This window comes from Anser brachyrhynchus (genome assembly GCF_964034855.1).
Source record: "Anser brachyrhynchus genome assembly, chromosome: 27".
In the NCBI taxonomy this organism is placed as follows: Eukaryota; Metazoa; Chordata; class Aves; order Anseriformes; family Anatidae; genus Anser; species Anser brachyrhynchus.
In genome coordinates, this window is record NC_137720.1 from 4,187,523 (window position 1) to 4,207,960 (window position 20,438).

At 48.1% G+C, this 20,438-nt stretch overlaps 1 protein-coding gene across 2 annotated transcripts in view; it reads left to right on the forward strand.

The window, feature by feature from the left end:
• Positions 1–20,438, forward strand: part of PKP1 (plakophilin 1) — a 44,980-nt gene that overhangs the window by 12,852 nt on the left and 11,690 nt on the right. The window contains exons 1-8 of one of the 2 annotated variants that reach the window (XM_080569002.1): positions 3,376–3,518; positions 3,615–4,039; positions 12,484–12,628; positions 14,373–14,580; positions 15,317–15,494; positions 17,603–17,717; positions 18,905–19,060; positions 19,164–19,340. In XM_080569002.1, coding sequence (XP_080425128.1) covers positions 3,510–3,518; positions 3,615–4,039; positions 12,484–12,628; positions 14,373–14,580; positions 15,317–15,494; positions 17,603–17,717; positions 18,905–19,060; positions 19,164–19,340 — 1,413 coding nt within the window. In that variant the 5' untranslated portion in view covers positions 3,376–3,509. Of the gene's footprint in view, positions 1–3,375; positions 3,519–3,614; positions 4,040–12,483; positions 12,629–14,372; positions 14,581–15,316; positions 15,495–17,602; positions 17,718–18,904; positions 19,061–19,163; positions 19,341–20,438 lie in introns of those variants that run through there. The other variant, XM_080569001.1, reaches the window with a different exon arrangement.

The window sequence follows — 20,438 nt, forward strand, 5'->3', positions numbered from 1 at the left end:
CCACCGCTCTTCTGAAATGATTTCCAGATCTTGTAGGGCAGAGGGAATCACTGCTTTCTGCCTCCACCCTGCTTTGAGGGGATTCCTTGTCTTTTCCAGCATTTCTAAAGGGTGGAGGTGTGGACCTGGCCCACCTCCCCCGTGCAAACACCCACAAGCAATGGGCAGATGCAAGTCAAGGTGTTAGGAAATCTGGGCGGTTTATGAGGTCTGAAGGTGAGAGATTGATTATTTCCTTTCACTAATGCCATTCTGCAGAGGGAGAGCTCACCCTACACACATAATTGCATCAGCAAAAATTAGGAGATGGTTGTCAAGCGGCTCTTCGGACCACAGACTGTGTAATGGCATCGCCTTCACTGTTAGCAGTGAAGGTCTCTGGCTTAGCTTGGGGAACATCTGCAGTGGGGATGTGGGTCTTAGTCTGAGAAAGCCGCTCTTAAGGCACGGACGTGGCACTTTGCCGAGATCAAGAAGCGATCGGGTCAGCTACGTCGGTGTGAGGATTTGTGGGGACCATTTGGCACACAGATCTGAAATCCGCTGAAGCTGGCAGGAGGCTCCTCATCGATTTGGAGGTTTTGGTGCAGGCTCCTGTTGCAAAGAGGAATTCTAAGATACCAATTAGGTCCGTGCCACTTGAAAGAGATTAAAATGGGCTCAGCCAAGCATCTGGTAGCATCAGCAATAAAAGTCATGCACTGACTTTGGTAATGAGCTTCACATCACACGGGAACTATTTTCCCATGAGTTTGCAAAAGGCCTCCCCGCCCTGCCAGGGCCTGCACCGACTTGCCGCTCAGGGCTCCCTGTGTTGCAGAAAGGAGACTTTCCAAACAGGCGGTCGCTTTGCTTCACCCTTCCCAGGGCTGGCAAGAAGGAGAACAATGCTGTGTGCCACTATAAAACGCAGCAGGAAATACAGAATTGATAATTCCCACCTATAAACACGGACGCACTCACACCTTCCCTCGCCCGCTCTGCTGGAAGATATCCCATGCGAGTGCACTGGAAAGCAAACGATAGCTTTAGCTAAATAACAAGCTAGCTCTTCCACGGTTAGCTGAATTGGCTTCAGCAAATGCCCAGGGGCTCCATGGCTCTGCCAAGCTTCTGACAGCCCTGCGAAATAATCCCAGCTTATACTGACTCATAAGGCACTGTGACAGGGCTCCCATCTAACAGGCTGCTGCTCTGTCCTACGAGCCCTGAGCCCTGAGAGTGGGTTCCCCGCTCCATGAGCCACCAAAGGCCACCCTGCACCTCCCTGTCCCTCGCTGTCCCTGTTTCTGAGTGAGTAGCCAGAAAAATGAAGAAAAAAATGAGGATGTTATCACCCTTAGAAGGATGTACTCATCCCCAGGGGTACCCCATGGCTTCCTGAAAGGTCATTTTGGCATTGTTGTGTGCTCTGGTCAAAGCAAAACCAGGATGGAGAGCACCCCTGCAGCGTGGCCACCATGAAATTTTCAGTGGGCCTGCCACACTGCTGCAGGAGCCCCCGAGACTCATCGTGTTTGCCCGTGTGCCTCGTCCTTGCTCTTCTTATGGCATGCAAATTCTTTTTCCAAATCCCTGGGAGCCCTGCAGAATGCACCAAACCTGTTATCTGCCGTGCTGCAGTACTAACAGGTTTTTTCTGTGTCCTCTGGAGTAAATGCAAAGAGAATTTTGTCCCCTTGCAGCAATTCACCTGTTTAGATGCAAACCTGCAGAATGAAAGTATCAAAACGACTTCTGACTTGTGCTCAAGTGGCAGAGCAATCTGGGTCCAGCGTAACCGGACTGAAGTGTTCCTTCTTATCCTGACGGCATGCCTGCTGCGCAACCCGTTCTGAGTTTTCAGCCGTTACTTGTGCAAGTCTCTGGGACGCAGCAGAGAGGATTCACTGCATTCCTGAAGATCAGTTTGTTAATGGAATTATTTGGCTTAATTAATTAGCATAATGACAATTCTGTAGAGTGTTGGAGGCAGAAATGATGCTGAGTGTGCTCAGGGCTGGGATGAAGTGGGGCAGAGCAGCGGGATTAGGGTGATCCTGCATAGGACACCAAGTTCTTTTTTGCATGGTGTTTCTAGGCTAGAAAAGGAAAAAAAAAAAAGTGTATATATATATATTTAGATAGGTACAGGACCACTGCACCAGGCACAGGCTTTTCACACCTTGTGCCATGAACTTCCATGGAAATACCAAGGTGCCAGTGCTTGACTTTTCTCTGGCAGCCCAAGGGACCCTTGGGCAGCTGTTGCAAAAAGAGGCATCCAAAGTGCATCTGCTTAAAGCTCAGTGAGGAAAAAAGCCCTCAGCCCGAGAAGAGACCACAGACTAGCTTTTCCCAGATAAAGCAAAGGGAGATGAGGCAAGCCTTCAGGAGAAGGTCTCTGTCACCATCTTTATCCTTTAGTTCTTTTCATGCCTCTTTGCTCTGTTTCTTTGAGAAGTGCTTGCCAGGGTGCAGAGGGATACAGTTGGCATCATGGGGCAAACAGCACTAAAATAGCTTTAATTTTTAACCTTTCTGGAACGCACACCTTTGTGACTTGTTTCCCAGGACTGACATCCAGAAGCTTTAGCATTGCAAGAGAATATTGGATCCAGTCCTGGTGTACTTGGGGAAAATCTGGAGTACTTTTGGTGAAGTGGTGGAGACATTTCAAACTGACAGCAGGACAGCTAAAGCTATCATTTGTTTTGACTAATTGCAGTGGGATTTTTACTGTCATGTCCCCTTTCTTTCCTTCTTTCTTTCTTTCCTTGATTTCCTGGCTTACTCATGTCATTTCTTACATCACATCTCGCATTGTTCTCGAAGTATCCCATTGTACAAGCTGACACAACACACCTTGTAATTCATAAGCAGATATTCATTGTCCCCACTGCTTTCTTGGCACAATGAGATTCAAGAATCCCTTCTTACCACTTTCTCACTCCCTTTAGTCCCTTTCTAAGGATTTCACAGGTGGAAGGGGAACAAAATACCATAAGGAAATTAAAAATAAATGCAGGCAGTGCTCGAAGGTCAGAATGGCTCAGCGTTCTCTGTGATGGAAAGAGATGGGATGTGACTATTCACGATGTGTAAGGTCTTCAGCTCCTGTGCTTACAAGCAGGGTTAGACCCCATGTGTTGGAAACAAGGCATTTGCTCTGGTGGCAGGGTCATGTTTGAGCTTTCACCTCTGATACCAAGTTCTTGGATGCCACATCACAGTGACTGAGTCCCCAGATTTCAAGGGAGGGTTTGGCACCCTTGTAAGGGCTGCAGGTGGGCTGAACTCCCAAACATGTTGATGTTTGTGCTGAGCTTGGCACATAAACACCTGGTGAACTGTGATGAGAGTGAAGTATGCAGAACGCGATTCAGCTGCTCAAGGGGTTGACACTTAAAATTAGTCAGCTCAGGTGCAATGTATTAGTGGGTCTGTGCAAGGAGGCTGGTTCTGGTCTTCCTTCCAGGCTCACACAGCAAAGACCAGGAGATCGGGCCACAAAAACACCGGAGTGACAAATGAATTTGGTAGCTGCGATACCCATGCACGAGTGGGCTTGGCAATGCTGATCTCCATCTCAACCTTTCCTAATTTTTGTTGTCTCCCCTCTTGTTGTTGATCAGCTGTACAATGGGACCCTGAAGCGGGACGTGGAGAACCGGCGCTACAGCTCGTACAGCCAGATGGAGGGCTGGGGCAGCAAGCACTACAGCAAGGCTGTCTGCAGCCCCACCAGGGCCGGCAGCGATTACTGCTTTGTGCAGAACATCAAGAGCAGCCGGAGTGAGCCCGACCTCTACTGCGAACCGCCCCGGGGCACGCTGAGGAAGAGTCAGGTGGGGGGCCGGGCAGAACACAAGGCAACCTTGAACCGCCAGAGCATCTACAGCAGCTGTAGCACTCAGCAAGGAACTACCAGGACAAGTAAAAAAATGCCAGCGCGGGCCCTCTCCTGCCCCTCCAGCAACAAGCCCGATGTGGTCTATGCCCAGCCCGTGATGAGCGGCAAGCAGGAGGTGGTTTATGGACAGACTCATTCCAGCTCCAGGTAAGTCTGCTGCCATGGGATGAACCTGAGTAAATGCTGACATCTGCTTTGGAGGTCTGTCTGTCTGAGCTAGTAACCTGAGCTGCTTTACAGCCACTGGGGAGCTGGTCACCATGCTTAATCGCATCCTGCAGTGGCGTCTAAAGTGGGTCAGATGAGTCACGCTCAAAGGGCTTATTTCTCTTTATGGACTATGGAGGGAAAGCAATGTGGATGGCTCAGTGTGAACGTCTCTGCTGCAGCTGTGGGATGCTGGACGAGATGATGGCTGGTGTCTCGGTGGTGGTATTGGCCGACAGCTCCTTTGCAAGATGAGGGTGGGGATGTGAAGAGTGAAAATGCTGATGTGCACTTTGGGTGTCACACTGCTCCTGCTTTGGCAGAAAACCAACCTGCAAAAAAAACTAAAGCTAAGGAGGTGGTTCCTGAGGGTCTGACTCAGAGCAGAGCTGAGAACCTGGTGAGCAGTCGTATTTACCCTTCTGGCTTTCCACCCAGTCCTTGCTTCATTCCCCCAGAAGATCTGATTTAGGTTCCAGAAAAAAATGAGTCAGAAACTGGAAAAAAAAAAAAATCCTAATTGGAATTATTTACCTGGCCAGGAGAGAGGAAAGAATGGAAGCTGTTCACTTCCTTCCTGTCCAGAGCGTTTATTTCCATTGGGCCAGGAATTATGGAGGATTGTCCTTTATATCTTAGTTAGCACTAGGTCCCTTCTTGCAAATGTTTCCTACAACAGTAGGGAATGCAAAACAAACCAGTGAGTTTAGACTCCGCCAAGCTGATATTTCTGTGCAATGCAGCGGAGGTTTCATCCCAAAATAAACCCAGCAAAACAACCAACCAACCAACAACAACAACAAGCACCAAAACAAAACAAAAAAACACCCAACCTACCAAATAAAAAAAAATCAGTGGGATTTTGATGGCATTGCAGTGATGTTTATTGAAAGCTGCCCTGATGCTGATAGCCACACTGCCTCTAACTTTGGAGCATAAAACATATTCTGGTGCTTAAGTAGTCTTGGAAAATATCTTGCTCAAGGTTGTGATGCTTTATTGGGCTAGGGAAAGAGGGTCAGCATCTTCCATAGGTGTTCCCAGGGGCTGCTGCACCACCGTTGCTGCATCACTGGCAAACGGGGCTTGCTCTGGGCCATCCCAGGAGATGTCCCATCTCCCACGCAAGCACTGCAGTTTGTCACACAAACCCTGGAAGCTCCTGAGCTCATTTCTCGTGGTCCCTGGTGCAGAAGGGACTTTGCACGCTGCAGGATAAGTAAGAGGCTATTTAACAGGGAGTATAGCCTTTGTTACAACTCACACCAAAGGCTGGATTTTGTTGAGCTTCTGACCCAAGGTGTGTTGTAGATACTGAGAAAATCCCCCCTCACGGTCGGCAGTGTGAGCCAGATTGTGCCCTTGTTCACATCTGAATGTTGATTTCCAGATTTCTCTGGCTAATTCTCTGCTCAACCTCCTTCATTTCACATCGAGTAGGGGAAATAGGTCCCAGAGTGTGTATGCCAAGAAAGGTCACTTGCCCGTTAGCATGTTGACGTGAAGCCTTGGCTTCCCATGTGCCCAGTTCCCCTCAATTTAACACATGCAAAATTAGTCCTAGCCAACCTGGAGCACCAGTGGTGTTGGCTTGCTCATTTCAGAAGCTTTGTAATTCCTCAGGAATGGGAAATGGATACATTACATAAACTGGAAGTAACTTGTCCCAGGGAATTTCTGAGTAAAGAGCTTTAAGGTGTAGTGGGAGTTATGGCAGAATGACTGAACGTGGGACTGCAACTGGCTTCTGCATGGGGAAACCAAGGCTTCTGAGAAACCAGCACCAGGCAGGCTTTTCCGCTGTGATGTGTAGCATTATGGCTGTAGACTTGGTCATTGCTTTGGAAAGATCACTAGAAGAATAATGGCGCTTTCCGAAGAGGGGGAGAACTGCTGTTGCGGGAGGAATACTCCCCAGTGCTGGATGCCCTTTGGTCAGGGAGTGGCTGCATTTAGACAGTTCTCCTGGCTTGGGGCATTGCTCATCTGGCAGAACTGGTTCTGGTGTGGAAACGAGGGCTTCAAGTCCTGGGCTCAACGGGGGCTGTGTCCCCTGCGTGAATCTGATCTGGCTGGGGCACACCCCCGTGCTTCGCATGAGACTCACTGCAGAGCCGGATGGGTTTGGAGAGCAGTTTGGGCAAGCACTTCTGCTCCTGACTCAAAGGAGCTGAGGTTGGCAGTTCTTGTTGTCATAATTTTGGTAACATACCAAGGAGTTGTCCTCTTTGGAAAAACGATGCATTTGGGAGGCCAGTTGCCCTTATAGAGCATTTGGTAGGTTGCTGTTAACCTCGGTCTGGGGTGTGCTTTTGTTGGGAAGGGGTCCTCTGGAGATGGGTTAGGACCATGCCTGGGCTCTCTTTGCTGTGTAGGACCATTTCTGGTCGGAGGAGTCTGCACTTGGAGCTGATCTGCATTTGGGTAGCCTAATCTTTGGGTAGGGAGAGGTTTGCTTGTAGGCAACCCATTATTAGCGGCTGCGTGCCGGAAGAGGGCTTAGCTAGGGAATAGCTGCTACAGTTCCCTGTCCGAGGCTCTGTTCTTCCTTTGTGTTTGGTTTTCACCCTACAAACCTCCTGTGTATGTGGATAAGTTGTCTGCAGGCTGGGCAAACAGTCTCAGTGGGGAGATTTCCACTGTGGTGAGAGGGGCTGGTGGCACCGGCGAGCCACTGGGTCTCTTTATTAAGGAACTGCTTTGTAATGTGGTAGCTTTGAACAGTGTCAGTGCTGGTGCAAGAGCTCTGCTCTCGAGGTTTCTCCTGCTCCATGTCTGATCTTCTCTTTGGATGGTGTGAGATGAAAATGGGGACATTTGGCGTTCCCAGGTAGTGAGAGTGGTGCGTGGATATCTAAATACTGGGCAGTGAGAGCTCTCCAGCTCTGTGTACCGAGCAGTCTCTCCAGCAGAAACAGCATTTGGTCACAAAGTTATGTAATTTCTGGAATTGTTTGTGTGATTGTTTCCATTTATTGAACCAGCTTTGGCTGTGTAAGACGTGGAAGAGCTGTGTCTTCAATAACTGTCTTTCAGAAGAGTCTCTCCTCTTACAGCAATGACTCTAGGTGAGGAAAGTGCCTTTCCTCCAGCTAGCTGTTGGGTAGTTTAACACCTGAATATTTGGGGGGAAAAGCTTGTGCCATAAAGTAAAACATGTTGTGGGGTTTTACTTGCCCCGTGACACTGGCTCTGGTGATGAAATCTGAGTTTGGCACCGTTTGTTCAGGTCGGGGGGTTAAACAGTACAGACCTGCTGCCAGAAACCTCCTCCTGAAGTCTCTTCTCTTCCACCATCCCTGTGGTTATGGCCTTGCCTCGGTGAGCAGAGTCGGGATGTCCCTTCCAGACATACTTCTCTACAGCCACTCAGGAGCTTAAGTCTTTGTAAGCATTACGTGATATCTGCAACAGCATTTCCAAGCTCAGCACCTCCGTCCTGGGCTCAGAAGTTCACGGGTTAATTTGGTGGCTCCTGCCCAAAGGCAATTACCAAAGTGCACCATACATATTTTGCCAGAATATGGCTCTCTGGAGCGAGCCCTTCTACCTGGTGGAGATGGAGGGAGACCTGCTGGTGCCCAGAGCACCCCCTTCTCCCCAGCAACCTTCTTCCTCCTGGGCTGCTGTGACACCCTGCGGATCTGCACCCTCTTGTCCTGGGAGGTGGCAGCAGCTGTGGTTTCAGCACCTCGTGAAGACACACATATGGTAGCCCCTCTTAACCACTTCCTCTGGCAGGCAGCACTTTTCTGCTGTGGCAACACGCTCCAAGTGGCAGTGTGCCATCTGGAAGTAGTCAGCAGCTTTTAGCTAAACACCATGAGATTGGGGAGTGAAGCTTCTACGCCCTCCTGGCTCACCAAGTAGCGATAACGAGAAGCAGTAATAAAGGGTGTGATATTTAATGCATCCTATAAATCTTTGAGTCTTTTTCCTCCTCCAGCTGGAACTCAAAGCACAGGAAGAGTAGTGCTGCCACTGGCTGATGTTGTTTTAGCTCTGCTTGCAGATGTGGTGCACTTAGTGCTTTGTACGTCGTGTTCAGAAGGGACCGACAGCTCCGGCTGGGTTGGTGACACACGGTGCAGGTGGCTCGGCAGCAGTCTGTGCCATATCCAACTGGTTGCATGCGCCTTGCTCCAACAGGAGGTGCCTGCATCCGAGCCAGTGCCCCCGTTGCCCCTGCGGAGATGCAGTCAGTGGCCAAGGGAGCTGAAGTCTGGGTAGGTCAGTGAGTTACCTGCTGGCAAAGTCAGTGCCTCTCCGTGCACTCCAGAGACCCAGGTGACTGCCTCAGCTGGAGGTGCTACTGAGAGGCCAGACCAAACCCAGCCCTTGTGAAGGATTTGGGGTATTCTCCTTTCTAAAGACGAAGAGGAGAGTTGGGGTGTCTGCTTGCATTCCCCAGCACGGGGGGTTGCTGATGCGGATCAGGAGCCATCAATGGGCACCCAAAATATGAGTTGTCCTCCATTATACTACTTGCACCTATGGCCTCATTTTAAGACATTGATACATTTTTCTTTGGTGTTCTCTATGCATGGGAGGAAGAACATAAAAAATGTCATTATTGCTCAGGTGAAAGCAAGTGCCTCTCAAGGGACCTGGCAATATGTAGTATTTTGGTGCAACACTGTTAAGGACCTGGCTGGTGGCTATGGAGGAGGCTGGGTCAACCTTTTGGATCTTCAATATTGCAAAAGCACCATTCACATATGGTCACATCTGCCTATGGTAACTCTGGCTTGGCCCAAGCTGAGCTGCAGCAGCCTCTGTGAGCTGTGGCTAAACTTTAGGGACATTAACTGTGTGTCCTGAAACCATACATTCCTAGGCAGAAGCTCGGTCCCTCTGGAAATGTTCTAAACAAGGAAAACACAGAAAAGTTATTGAAAGAGTCAGAAAGGTATTTATGGGGTTTTCTGATAGATCTCTTTTGGGGGATTAACCAAAGGAAATCAGTATCAAAGCAGAAATTCTCCGGGACTGTGCCACACATGAACACAGAACCGTGTACAAAAGCAGATATCTTGATATTGTTTAGTGTTTATATGGGATAAGCTGCCTCTAAAAATGGCTGTTTCACTATGCTGGCTCTGTGTGACATGAATTTGCACGGTGCATTTGCATCCAAAGCAACTGCAGGGGAGCTGTGCATGATGCTGTCCTGGTGCGGTTCATACCACAGCTTGCACGTGGTGAGGATCTCCTTGTCCCTGACTCAGTGTCCATCTCCCTGGTATCTACCCACCAAGCAAAGCCCGAGGGAAAGCTTCATCTGAGCTCTCAGTGCCACCAAAACCTGGGTGGAGTCCCGTGGACAAATGTGGCTGCTTGGCATGGAGCAGCACCATTGGTTTGCTTCTGCACGGCCTGGCTCTGGAAGGCTTGGATGTGCTGGGTTCACTCAAGGTTTTGAGTGTCTTCACTCTCATTTTGTTAATGAACAATGCGATTTGTTACAGTTTTCTAGCTTCCTCTTCTCCTGGGGCTTAACAACCTTAACAACCAGGATGGAGGCTTAGTTCTGCTCAACACAAACTAATCTGTTAGCACAAAGTGAACAAAAGAACTTAGTATCAAACTAGAGAATTTCCCTTTCTGTGATACTGACACTCTTAAGTATTTGTTTCCCTTCCACACCTGAATCTGATCATCTAATTTGTCTCCTGATGAATCATTTCTAATTGAGGTCTCTCCTTACTCTGATTGCTTCTTTCTTGTGGAAGAACAACCTTTGGAGCTCTTCCTACCAGGCGCATTGGCCCAGGTTGGAGATGGCCATGCTCCAAGAATTCGTCCTGGAGCAGACTGTTGTTCTCATGGTGTTGATCTGGGTAGGAACATCCCTGACTGGCTGACGAACAATCTCCTGTTAGCATGGGCCTTGCGAGGGTGATTCTGTTCTCAGCTGGGAGAAATTGCTGCTGCTTCTCCAGGGGAACAACAGAGCCCAGCTGCTCACCCTCAGTGAACTGCTCCTGGCAGTGAGCCAGCAGAGGAAATGGATCTTTTCCCATCTTTCCCCATGCAGAACTGGATCTGTCTGCCTAGTTTTTCCCTGCCTAAAGAGGGCTTGGACCTCTTATTAGGTGGATGTGCAGGGAATTGCTTTCCTTCAATTGTTAGACAGAACAGGTATCCTTCTTTCTCATGAAAAGTGCTCCTGGTTAAGGGTTCTGCTTAACCTGGAAAATATATTTTAAAAAATAAATGAAACCACCACCAACAGACAAAACAGCATATTTACATATGCTGCATGACCACTGACCTGTTAGTTCTATTAATGTGCCTCCCTCCCTGTCCCACTGGCCCAGGTCTGAATTCTCAAGGAAGTCCCTCTGGTGCCGTCTGTGCTGAGCCTGTCGGTGTTTCAGCTCTGTCGTGTGTCTCAGAGCAGGTAAAAAAGATGAAGGGAAAATCACAGCATCCTGAACCTTACTGTGACTGAATCCAAACCAAAGATTTCCGAGGTTCCAAAGCTTCTAGTTTAACCTTCTTCTTTCCAATTCTGTGTTTCCTTGTTTCAAGTGGAATGGAAGCTTCTCGGAGCCATGTTTTGGTAGAGGTTCAAATGAAGAAAAATCATATGATGGAGTGATGTGTTATTCTTAGAGTTGAAATAGAAGTGAAATAGAAATAGAAGTTCATCTAACTTCAGTTATTGAACACTTAAGGACCCATGCAAGATTTCATCTAATTTCTCTATATCAACAGAGGCAGAGCTATCTCCAGCAGGCAGGTCTTCCTGTCTTAAGATAAATGCTGAAGACAGAGAGGCAAGCTGTTCTTTGGAAGCACCTATTTCTGTCCATTGACTACACAGGGGCTTAAATGAGTAATTTAAACTAGGTGCAACTTCATATATAGTCTCTCATCGTGTCTTTCAGTGCACAGCATAGTTGTTGGCTTTTGTGTGAAATTTGCTATAGGGTTAGGATATTGTTCATAGACTCTTGCAGTGCGGAGGTGAGAGTCTTTAGATATTTGAGGACAAAATATTTTATCTAATTGTGAGCTGCTGGATGTGGTGACCGTATCTGGGTGTCCTTTATAGAGCTTTATTCTTACATTTCTTTGGAACAATGAAAATGATTCTCCACACCATGAGACTTGAAAAAAGTCACTCCCTCCTAGTAATATTTAATATTTCAAATGTAATAGGTTCATTTAAAAATCTTTTTTAAAAAAATCTGTTTTATTAGAGTCTATTGGTTTGTCTAACGATGCCAATCCATCCTAGCAAAGCCCACAGTTTCTGGTTTCATCCACTGTTATCAAAATATTTCCCATTTGCATCCTGTTGCTGCTGGAACTGTAATAACTGAACAGGAGCTTGGGGTTCAACTCCTCTCGGTCCTGAACTTCATGTGATTATTTACTCTGGTGCAAATTAACGCCGTGAGCTGAGATCCTGCTGCAGCCAGCTGCAAGCCCAAGGGGCAAGGATGCTAAGACAACAACTTTTATTAGACTAACTGATATAATTGGAAACACAGACAAGCTTTGCAGTTCAGAGCCCCTTCATCAGTATGAAAGTATACATTTTTTCTAATTTGATGTGGTTAGGAGTCAATATCAGTACTTGGCAGTACAAGCCAAAGACAGCAAGACCTTGAGATTTTTAAACAAGGGGGTAAATTTCCGGGTGTTTGTATTTTACCCAAGGTTTTGCTCCTGCTCCAAGCCAGAGGTATTTGTAGCCTTCCTCCAGACTCTGCAGGCAGATTCTTTACCTATAATAGGGGATGATGATGATGACCAGCTTTTACAAAGAGCTTGGAGACTACTGACGTAAACATGCCCTGGGAGCAGGATGTCTCAGTGCTATTATTAGTATTTCATAAACTCTTTGTTTGTCCATTCCATCACTCCAGACATGCCTGTCACCTTTTCCTGCTCTAGCCTTCCAAGACCGTCAGCTGCTCTCACAGTTTTGCTTCCATCACATCAAAGGACCACACGTTGTGGGAAAAGCATCTGCCTACTTTAGAATGTCCTAATAAACTGGCGGATGGTTTCATTCTTGTCCACTAATTCTTTCATCTGAGCACCAGTGAATACTGCTTCTCTCTTCCTTAATCCTTCTGCTTTAGACATAATTAGACTTCTAGCACCTCAACCAGAGGCTTTTATTTTCTGTCTCCCTTGTTTCTGCTGTTGGAGTGGATCCATATTTCATTAGCCCTAGTGTTCCCTACCGTATCTTTTCCGCTTTTATCATCTCTTTTTTGAGACTGAGAAATGCAATAGGGATTCACGATATGGTTAATGTGATAATATTTTGCATTTTGTATTTGATTCCTTCCTAACAACAACCAGTACTGAAGTAGCCTTTTCAGCTGAGAACTCAATCAATGCTGCACTTCTCTTTAACATAGAATATGTGGTGACGAGATAGACGGCGGTACAATGACCATCCAGAAAGCCATACAACTTCTGTGCTCCTCCGATGACAAATACCAGGCCATGGGTGCTTATTACCTCCAGCACACCTGCTTCCAGGATGAGTCTGCCAAGCAAGAGGTGAGCAAACTCCTTCAGAGCTCTGCTGTCATACTGGATGTGGTGCCACATGAGGTGGATGAAATTGGTTGTCCTCAGTAGCAAGGTCCTTTTGATTTTCATGATGGAGCCTCATAACTCGTTAGTCTCACACAGGACTTAATTAAGTAGGTTTTTTAACTATTAGTGGCTACTTTCTCTTAATAGCAGTCGGGTCAGTATTTTAACATAGGGGAATAGTTAGCAGGCAGCAGAGGAGGCTGTGACTGTGTTTTCACCCTAACCCGCCGTGATACAGATTGAAGGGTTAGGGTGATAAGGGAGCAGTCACCCAAACCCAGAGTTGTCTTCTGGAGGCAACTGCACTTCCTTCCACATGAATTGTCTGCTATCTCTGAGCTGCAGTGTCAGAGCCACACAAAATTGCCCTAAATCCCACTGTGATCTTCACTGTGCATGGCTCAATGACATTTTGGCCATCTATTCAAGCCAATGGGTTCATCAGTGGTCACATACAAAGATGGTTGGCCAAACAGAAGGCCTCCTTACAGCAAAGTTCATTTTTCTTATGCTCCTTGCTCTCTGCTACTAAATTCATGGCAACATGCAGCAAGGGAGGCAGTTTCAACGCTGGATCTGCTGTAGCAAGACTGTCACAAAAGTTTATCTCCGTCCTGGCATGTTTGCAGTCATGTAAATGTGGGTTTCTCAAGACAGCATCTGCATGAAGGTGGCTTTCAGTTTTCTGGCAGCGTGATGGAGCTGCACATGCTGGCACAGGGTGCAGATGTGCCTCTGTGTCCCCGGTGCAGCTGAACCGAGTGCAGGGACCCCAGCCCACATAGCAGTCGCTAATTGCAGTTTGACCACACCCTTCGTTACCGTTGAAAACACTCTGAGCACCCGCCTGTCCCATTGCTTCCCAGAAAGATGTGTTAGAGCAGGTATGTGAGTCATCTGAGCGCACACTTGGTTGCTTTTTTTTTTCTTTTTTAAAATGCACTCATTCATTTCTATTGTCAGCAGTTCTCCAGCCAATAAGTTTGTTTGTGCGAGCAGGCGCTCCATGTGGGCTTGTGTCCCCAGCAGACTTGACACAGGAGGAATCCTTCAGCTGGAGCCCCCACTGCTTTGGAGAGCTCACCTGTTTTTTGTTTTTTGTTTTGTTTTGTTTTGATTTGTTTTTTGAGCAGGGAATTTGCCCTGCCTTCAAACACCCATGGTGTGCATGCGGTGTCCTGCAGCTTGGGGCTCTAGCCCCTTCCCAGTGCCACCCCTGCCCATACCCTTCCCTCTTCTCTGCTGGAGCATGGCCCATGGCTGCTGGCTGCCCCAGAGGGTGTTTACGCTCTGCCGTGACCGCAGCTCAGCCTGTGATTTCAGGATGCAGATAAATTACCATGTCATGTCATTGCATTGCTATGGATGGCCCCTGTTGTAGGCAGGGCAACATTTTTGCCTGATGGAAACGGATGGAGGTAGGTGAAAGTTCATGGGAGCAAACACATTTACATCAGCCAAAAATTCGGCCCATGGCCATTACTCATAGGCATCCACTTCTAGAGTCTGAGCTCTAACCTCAAGGACAGCACCCTGGTGCCACAACTGATGGCAAGAACCAGCCGTGCCGTCTGAGGGCTCCAGCCATCCTCCTCTGCCAGGTCCCATGAGTAGGTTCCATGCTGACTCCTTGCAATTATAGCTGTCCTTCTCCTGGCAATGCTCTGCACACCACGCCAATGTCAGCATGTCTCTCCTGGTGCAGGTCTATCGGCTCGGGGGAATCGCCAAGCTCGTCGAACTGCTCCGCAGCACGAACCAGAACGTACAGCGGGCAGCGGCAGGAGCCCTCCGAAATTTGGTCTTCAGGAATCCGACCAACAAGATAGAAACCCGGCGGCAGAATGGGATAAGGGAGTGTGTGAGCCTCCTACGGAGGACAGGGAACACCGAAATTCAGAAGCAGCTGACAGGTACATGACAGACTGCCAAGAGCCCCTCAGCTGGGGTCAGCCCAGATACCTTGAGCCTCTGAGGAGCTCACCCCTCTGCAAGCACCATGTTCCCATCTGCCTGTTGGCCCTGCTGTCCGACACACAGAGCCAGCAAGAGGATGTTTTATTGTCCTGTTGCATGAAATGGCAACCTAAGACACAAAGCAGAGGAGGTCCTGGCCCTTTGGTGTCCTGCAGGGGTTCCCCAAATTATAGTTGCTCATCGGGGCTGTGCCTCTCCCAGGTTTTCCTGATATTGCCTTGCTATTCCCATGCTTTCCTGGTCCCCTGTCCCCTCTGCAGGGAATGACGAGGGTATTGGCAATCCCGGTACAGCTGGGCAGGTCATCTGGTTGGGGTCTCTCCTCTTCTTGAAGGATTGACTTGAATTCATTGGTGCCGGTCACCCCCAGCTGTGCCTGAGGTCCTGTGTGCAATCCTCCATAAGATCCCTGGAGAGATGCCTTCCTCCCGTAACCTGATTACAATAAACACTAATTCTGGGAGGAGGGGATGATGCTTAGATGTACACCTCCTCATGATACCACGCTCCCATTGCCCATCTCCCTTGGGGATGGGCAGAGACTGGGGTTTAGGGCACCCTGAGTTCAGATGGTGGGAGCAAGAACTTTTTTTTTGCTGGAATTCACTCTGATCTCAAACTTCCTAACGCATGGCGACCTTCTGCTTGGGCTTGTGTCCATCTCCTTCCTAGGACTGCTCTGGAACCTCTCCTCCACCGATGAATTAAAGGAAGAGTTGATACAGGAGGCCCTCCCCGTCCTGACAGACTGTGTTATCATCCCTTTCTCTGGCTGGTCTGATGGCGGCTGCAACAGGACAAGAGAAATTATTGACCCAGAAGTTTTCTTCAATGCCACAGGGTGTTTGAGGTGAGTCATCAGGCAGGGACTTAGAGTAGCTTGCCGTGTGTTGACAAGAGCTGAATCTGTCTAAATCCTCTTACAATAAGCTTAAAAACCACACTTGCTGCAATGCTATTAATAAAAAAAAAAATCTCTCTGAGAAAGTTTTCCCGACTAACAGAGGGTGAAGAAAAAAATGTATGCAAAATATTTTCGTAGTAGGTGTTGTTTATTTTTAAATAGGGTTGCTCTTGTGAAGTCTCTGCTCAAAAAATATAAGTTGCTTTGTAATTGGAGAGCTGTAATACTGAAACCTGACAGCGTTCAGCTTAGACCAGGAATCTTGGCACTTTTTGCCCTTACATTTTGAGGTTTCCAGAGAAAATCCTGGTTGCTAGAAAACAAACCGCTTTGAGTTCTGGGTGATAAAAAGACCGAATTCTCTATATGGGGAAAACAAGCATTTTCCCACTAATTTAAATAACTGTTTTAGTACAGAATAGTCCCACAGCCCTGGACTTTACCTGCCACCCCTGGCCTATGCAGCTTGCTGCATATTGGCCTATTTTGCCAGATGGGTCACCCCCAAAAGAGGAGGAGCAGACTGAGCCTGGAGTAGTTTACCTTTTCAGAGAAAAGCCAGAGCCCTTTTGTAGAGGATCTTCGTCCTGACTTGCTGTTTCTCCTACCGCCCTCCTCCACTTGGATGTGAGCACCTTGTCTCACTGGGAACAAGTGGGGGAAAAAAAAAAAAAAAAAAAAAAACTACCCAGTATAATTAGGTACTTTCATCAACTGAAGCTCTCCCCGAGGGAGCGCAGCGCCGGCCGCACCCTTACCAGACACGCAGCTAGCAGGAGCTGTATCTGCTTGTGAAACGAAATGGGTGAACACGGCAGGGGCCTTTTGAGACGTGATACTATCGTCTTCTGTGGCTGGGAACCGTGTCTGAAAGATAGCGAGCGCTGCTCCCTTCCCTGTCTTGGAAGGCAACCTTCCCCGCGCAACTGCACGTCGTGATGTGCAGTGTGGAAGAATGCAGCCCTCCATTTTGAGACCATCTGAACCCACTGATACTGCAAAACAGCTTGTTAAAATGAAGGAGAGAGTGCAGGGGCAGTGTAAAGCCAGCTTTCCATGGAGCGTAGCTCCAGAAAGGCTCTGCCCCTGTCCTGCAGCCTGCAGCAGCAGGATCCCGCTGAGGACGGTCCTGCAGGATGGCGAGGGAGCTGGGAAGGTGTGGGGGCACGGGGAGCATGGAAAGTGGGGCGAGATGGTCGGGAGCCCCTGCTCCACGGGGGGAGCCGGGCCAGCTCTGACTCACTGCGCTGCAACAGCATCACGCAGGGATGAGAACAGCCTTGGGTTTGCCCTGGGCTCGAGCCATTGCTGCTCAAGCATTTCTGGATTGCAGATGAATTCATGGTAATGAAGAGGCTGCAAATCACAGTGAACATCAAATCCAGTTCTGGAACGCCTGGAGTGAATATCTCACAGCGACTGCCAACCTCTCTTTGTTTTTCATTTGCAAGCTACAAGGCAATAAAACAGGGAAGAAAAAAAAAAAAGGCAAAAAATATTTCCTGTTACTGGAAAAACTCCCCAGTCCTGGCAGCAACCTGCTGGGTGCTCAGGAATGCATTAGGAACTGGGCCATCCCACTGGTCAGAGTCATTGCTGCTCCTCAGCAGGTCCTTCCCATTCCCCACACAGGCATTGCTGTAAACCCTGTGTAGTTGTAGTTCCATGTGTACAACCATTTGCACGTTCCTGTTTTGTTTTTTTTTATTATTATTATTTATTTATTTTTGGGCACGAGGAGGCAATGAGTCTATGTAACATCACGTGTGGCCTCTGATCGTTCTCACTAGGAGGATGTCTTCTATACAGCGTTCCTTAAGAGGACGTTTCCCCCTATGGAATCAATCCAGGAGACAACATGAGAGCTCTGCACCACTGCAATCATACAGAAGGCCTCCAAAATGAAAGCAGAACTCTGGCCTTGCTGAATATAGGAAAAAAAAAAAATCAATCAGGGCCATAATGAGAAAAGAGCTGATAAAGACTAGGGAGTGAAGCCAACTAATTCTCTCTCCTCCTTCCCTCCTGACGTGCTCTGCCATGGCTTCCTTCAGAAACCTGAGTTCTGCAGACATGGGGCGCCAGACCATGAGGAATTACCCTGGCTTGATCGATTCTGTCATGACTTATGCCCAGAACTGCGTGGCTTCTAACCGACCTGATGACAAGGTACCAGCTGCTCCTCCCCGGCTCTTTGCCTGAGTTCAGCCCCGTAGTTACTCGTTGCAGCTTTCAGAACATCTCCAAATCCCTTTCAAACAAGCATGAGAGGGAACTGGGCTCTTTGTGGTGGCTTTTGACCTACCAAATCCCAGTGTAATCTGTTATAGCATTGCAAATGTGCTGTGCTCTTGGCCTAATGTAGATGTCTGTTTTACAATTTCCCTTTACCAAACACAGAGCCACAGCAAAATAATTTGGCTCCTGAGCCCCCAGAATGCTCCCCTCCCTCACCTTCCCACCCGGGACCCTTCCAGCATCTAAACTTCCATCTCTCGCCCTTCCCACCACCACATCTCTTCTTCTGGCAGGTCACAAGTACATAAGCCCCACGTTGGTGTCACATTCAGCAAGAAGCCAGGAGCCGGTGTCTTTCTACCAGTCCACTGACTGTGACGCTGATCACTGTGTGTAAATGGCACTTTTTTGGACAAAACAGAGTTTATAGCACATTTTCAGGAGCTCAACGCCTGTTATATTAGCCAGACATCCCAGAGTCCCCAGTACAATACCCATTAAAATCAAAAATATTTCAAATGAGCTCAGGATTGAGCAAATCCTCTTTAGGGGACGGCTTTTTTAAAACAAACAAACAAACAAAAAAACATGGTTCCAGCAGAAGATACCGAAGCCAGATATTTGGAAATGTAACTACGTGTTTTGGTGTTGGCTGCAGGTATCTAGTGAAATTCTCCCTTGCTTTTTACAATGGTGTTTGCAGTCATTGATATCTAGGTAAAGCAGGCTTAAAAGCCTGTTCTTGGTAAAAAATAAATAAATAAATAAATAAAATAAAAATTAAAAATCCCCTAATCTGTAGCCGTGACTTGGATAAAATCATTGGAAGTTGGCTATGGAACTGAACAGTGACAGAGGGACCTAATGAGGTCCCTCAAGTCAGTCAGCTCACTGAGATCCATCAGATCTCAGTTTGGGCCATGAGGTCTTCGTTCATGTCTACTCTTCCTCCTGTCTCCCCTTCACTGCCCTCTGGGCAGTGTTAAGACCTTATACAGCGTAGCTGCTAGAAAAGATAACTATGGCATGGTATATGTCCTCTCTGTAGCTATATGCAGTGCTGTTCCATATTTCTGCCTAATGTGACCCTTGCATTTTTGTTCTGGGGGTGATTTCAGTCTGTGGAGAATTGCATCTGCATCCTGCACAACCTCTCCTACCGCCTGGATGCTGAAGTTCCCAACAAATACACCCAGCTCAACCACATGGCCCGGAGCGTTTACATGGACAAAACTCTCACAGGCTGCTTCAACAGCAGGAGTGGTAAAATGGAGGTAAGACATGCTGCAAAGGGCTTGGAAATGTGATGTTCAGCCCCAGGCAGGGGCTGCAAGCGAGGAGCAGGATCTGAGTTTCCCATTTCTCGTCTCTTTGTAGAACGATGAGTATGGTGTCCCCCTTCCTGAGGAGGATTTTAAACCCAAAGGGCCCAGCTGGCTCTACCACTCCGATGCCATCCGCACCTACCTGTCCCTAATGGATCAGAGCAAGAAGGATGCCACCCTGGAGGCTTGTGCTGGAGCCCTGCAGAACCTCACTGCGAGCCGGGGGCTGGTAAGCGCTCCTCTCCTCTGCAGACACTCAACCGAACGTGTCAGCACCTTATGGTAGTCAGGAAGGGAAACGTCCTACTTAAACTATTGCACTATTACAGATCTTTCCACAGTGGAAAGATCCATTAAGATCCATCTCAAGTTCTTATAAACACCAGAAATTTGTTCACATGGGGGCTAGAATCAGTGCCCCAAGGGTCTATCCCAGGTCCGTGTGCCTTTCCAGGGGCTCCTCTGGGTTTCCTCACTCTGTAGGTCATATCACCAGCACCTATAGTACTGGTACCCTCCCCCAGGACACCAGTGAGGATGTGCACAGATGTGCACAGATGTGGGCAGTTGTCCTTAAAGCAGGCAAAATGCTTTAAGGGATGTGCGTGTGCCGCCCGTGTGTGTGTTTCCTAAGCAGGAGGTGGCTCTAATAACAGGGTGGGTTGTGCTGTGGATTGTGCTCACATCGGAGCTGCTTGTAAAATTACCCTTGCAGATGTCATGTACACGCCGGTGTGGCAGCACAGAGGTGGCACGGGCTGTGTGACACTGTGGACGTTGCATGGGCTTGGGGCTGGCGAGGGACACATCATGACAGCAGCTCCGTTTGCAGTGCCCAATATCGCTGCCCTGGGCATGTCCTCACAGGCTGCATTCACGAGGACAAACCCCGACTTGTCTGTGTCAAACTTCATCAATTCCAATTTAAATAAGATGGCTAGGGAGATAAAGGGGTAATTATTTCGTACGTAGGAGAGGTGTGTCACGTGTGCGAAGCGTTCCACCCAGAAACACGGCGTGACTCACGGAAGGAGCCTGTGCTGCTGGGACGGCATTAACCTGCCAGCTCCGATCTCCTGGGAGCTTTTGTTCCGAGTCTTTCTTTTTTGTTACAAGGCTTTCAGTGTGAAATACTTAGGGATTTTTTTTTTCTTTTCCCATTTAACAAAACCGTGCCGCTAATAACAAGGGGGAGGAAGGCTGGCACAGTAAGGGTAGAGCTGATCAGAGACACAGAGCTGGAGCTACGTGCTCCACGGAAATGAAAAGGCTTTCAGCAATCAAGATCATTACACAAGAATGTTTTCTTTGGGAGGAAGAAAAACAA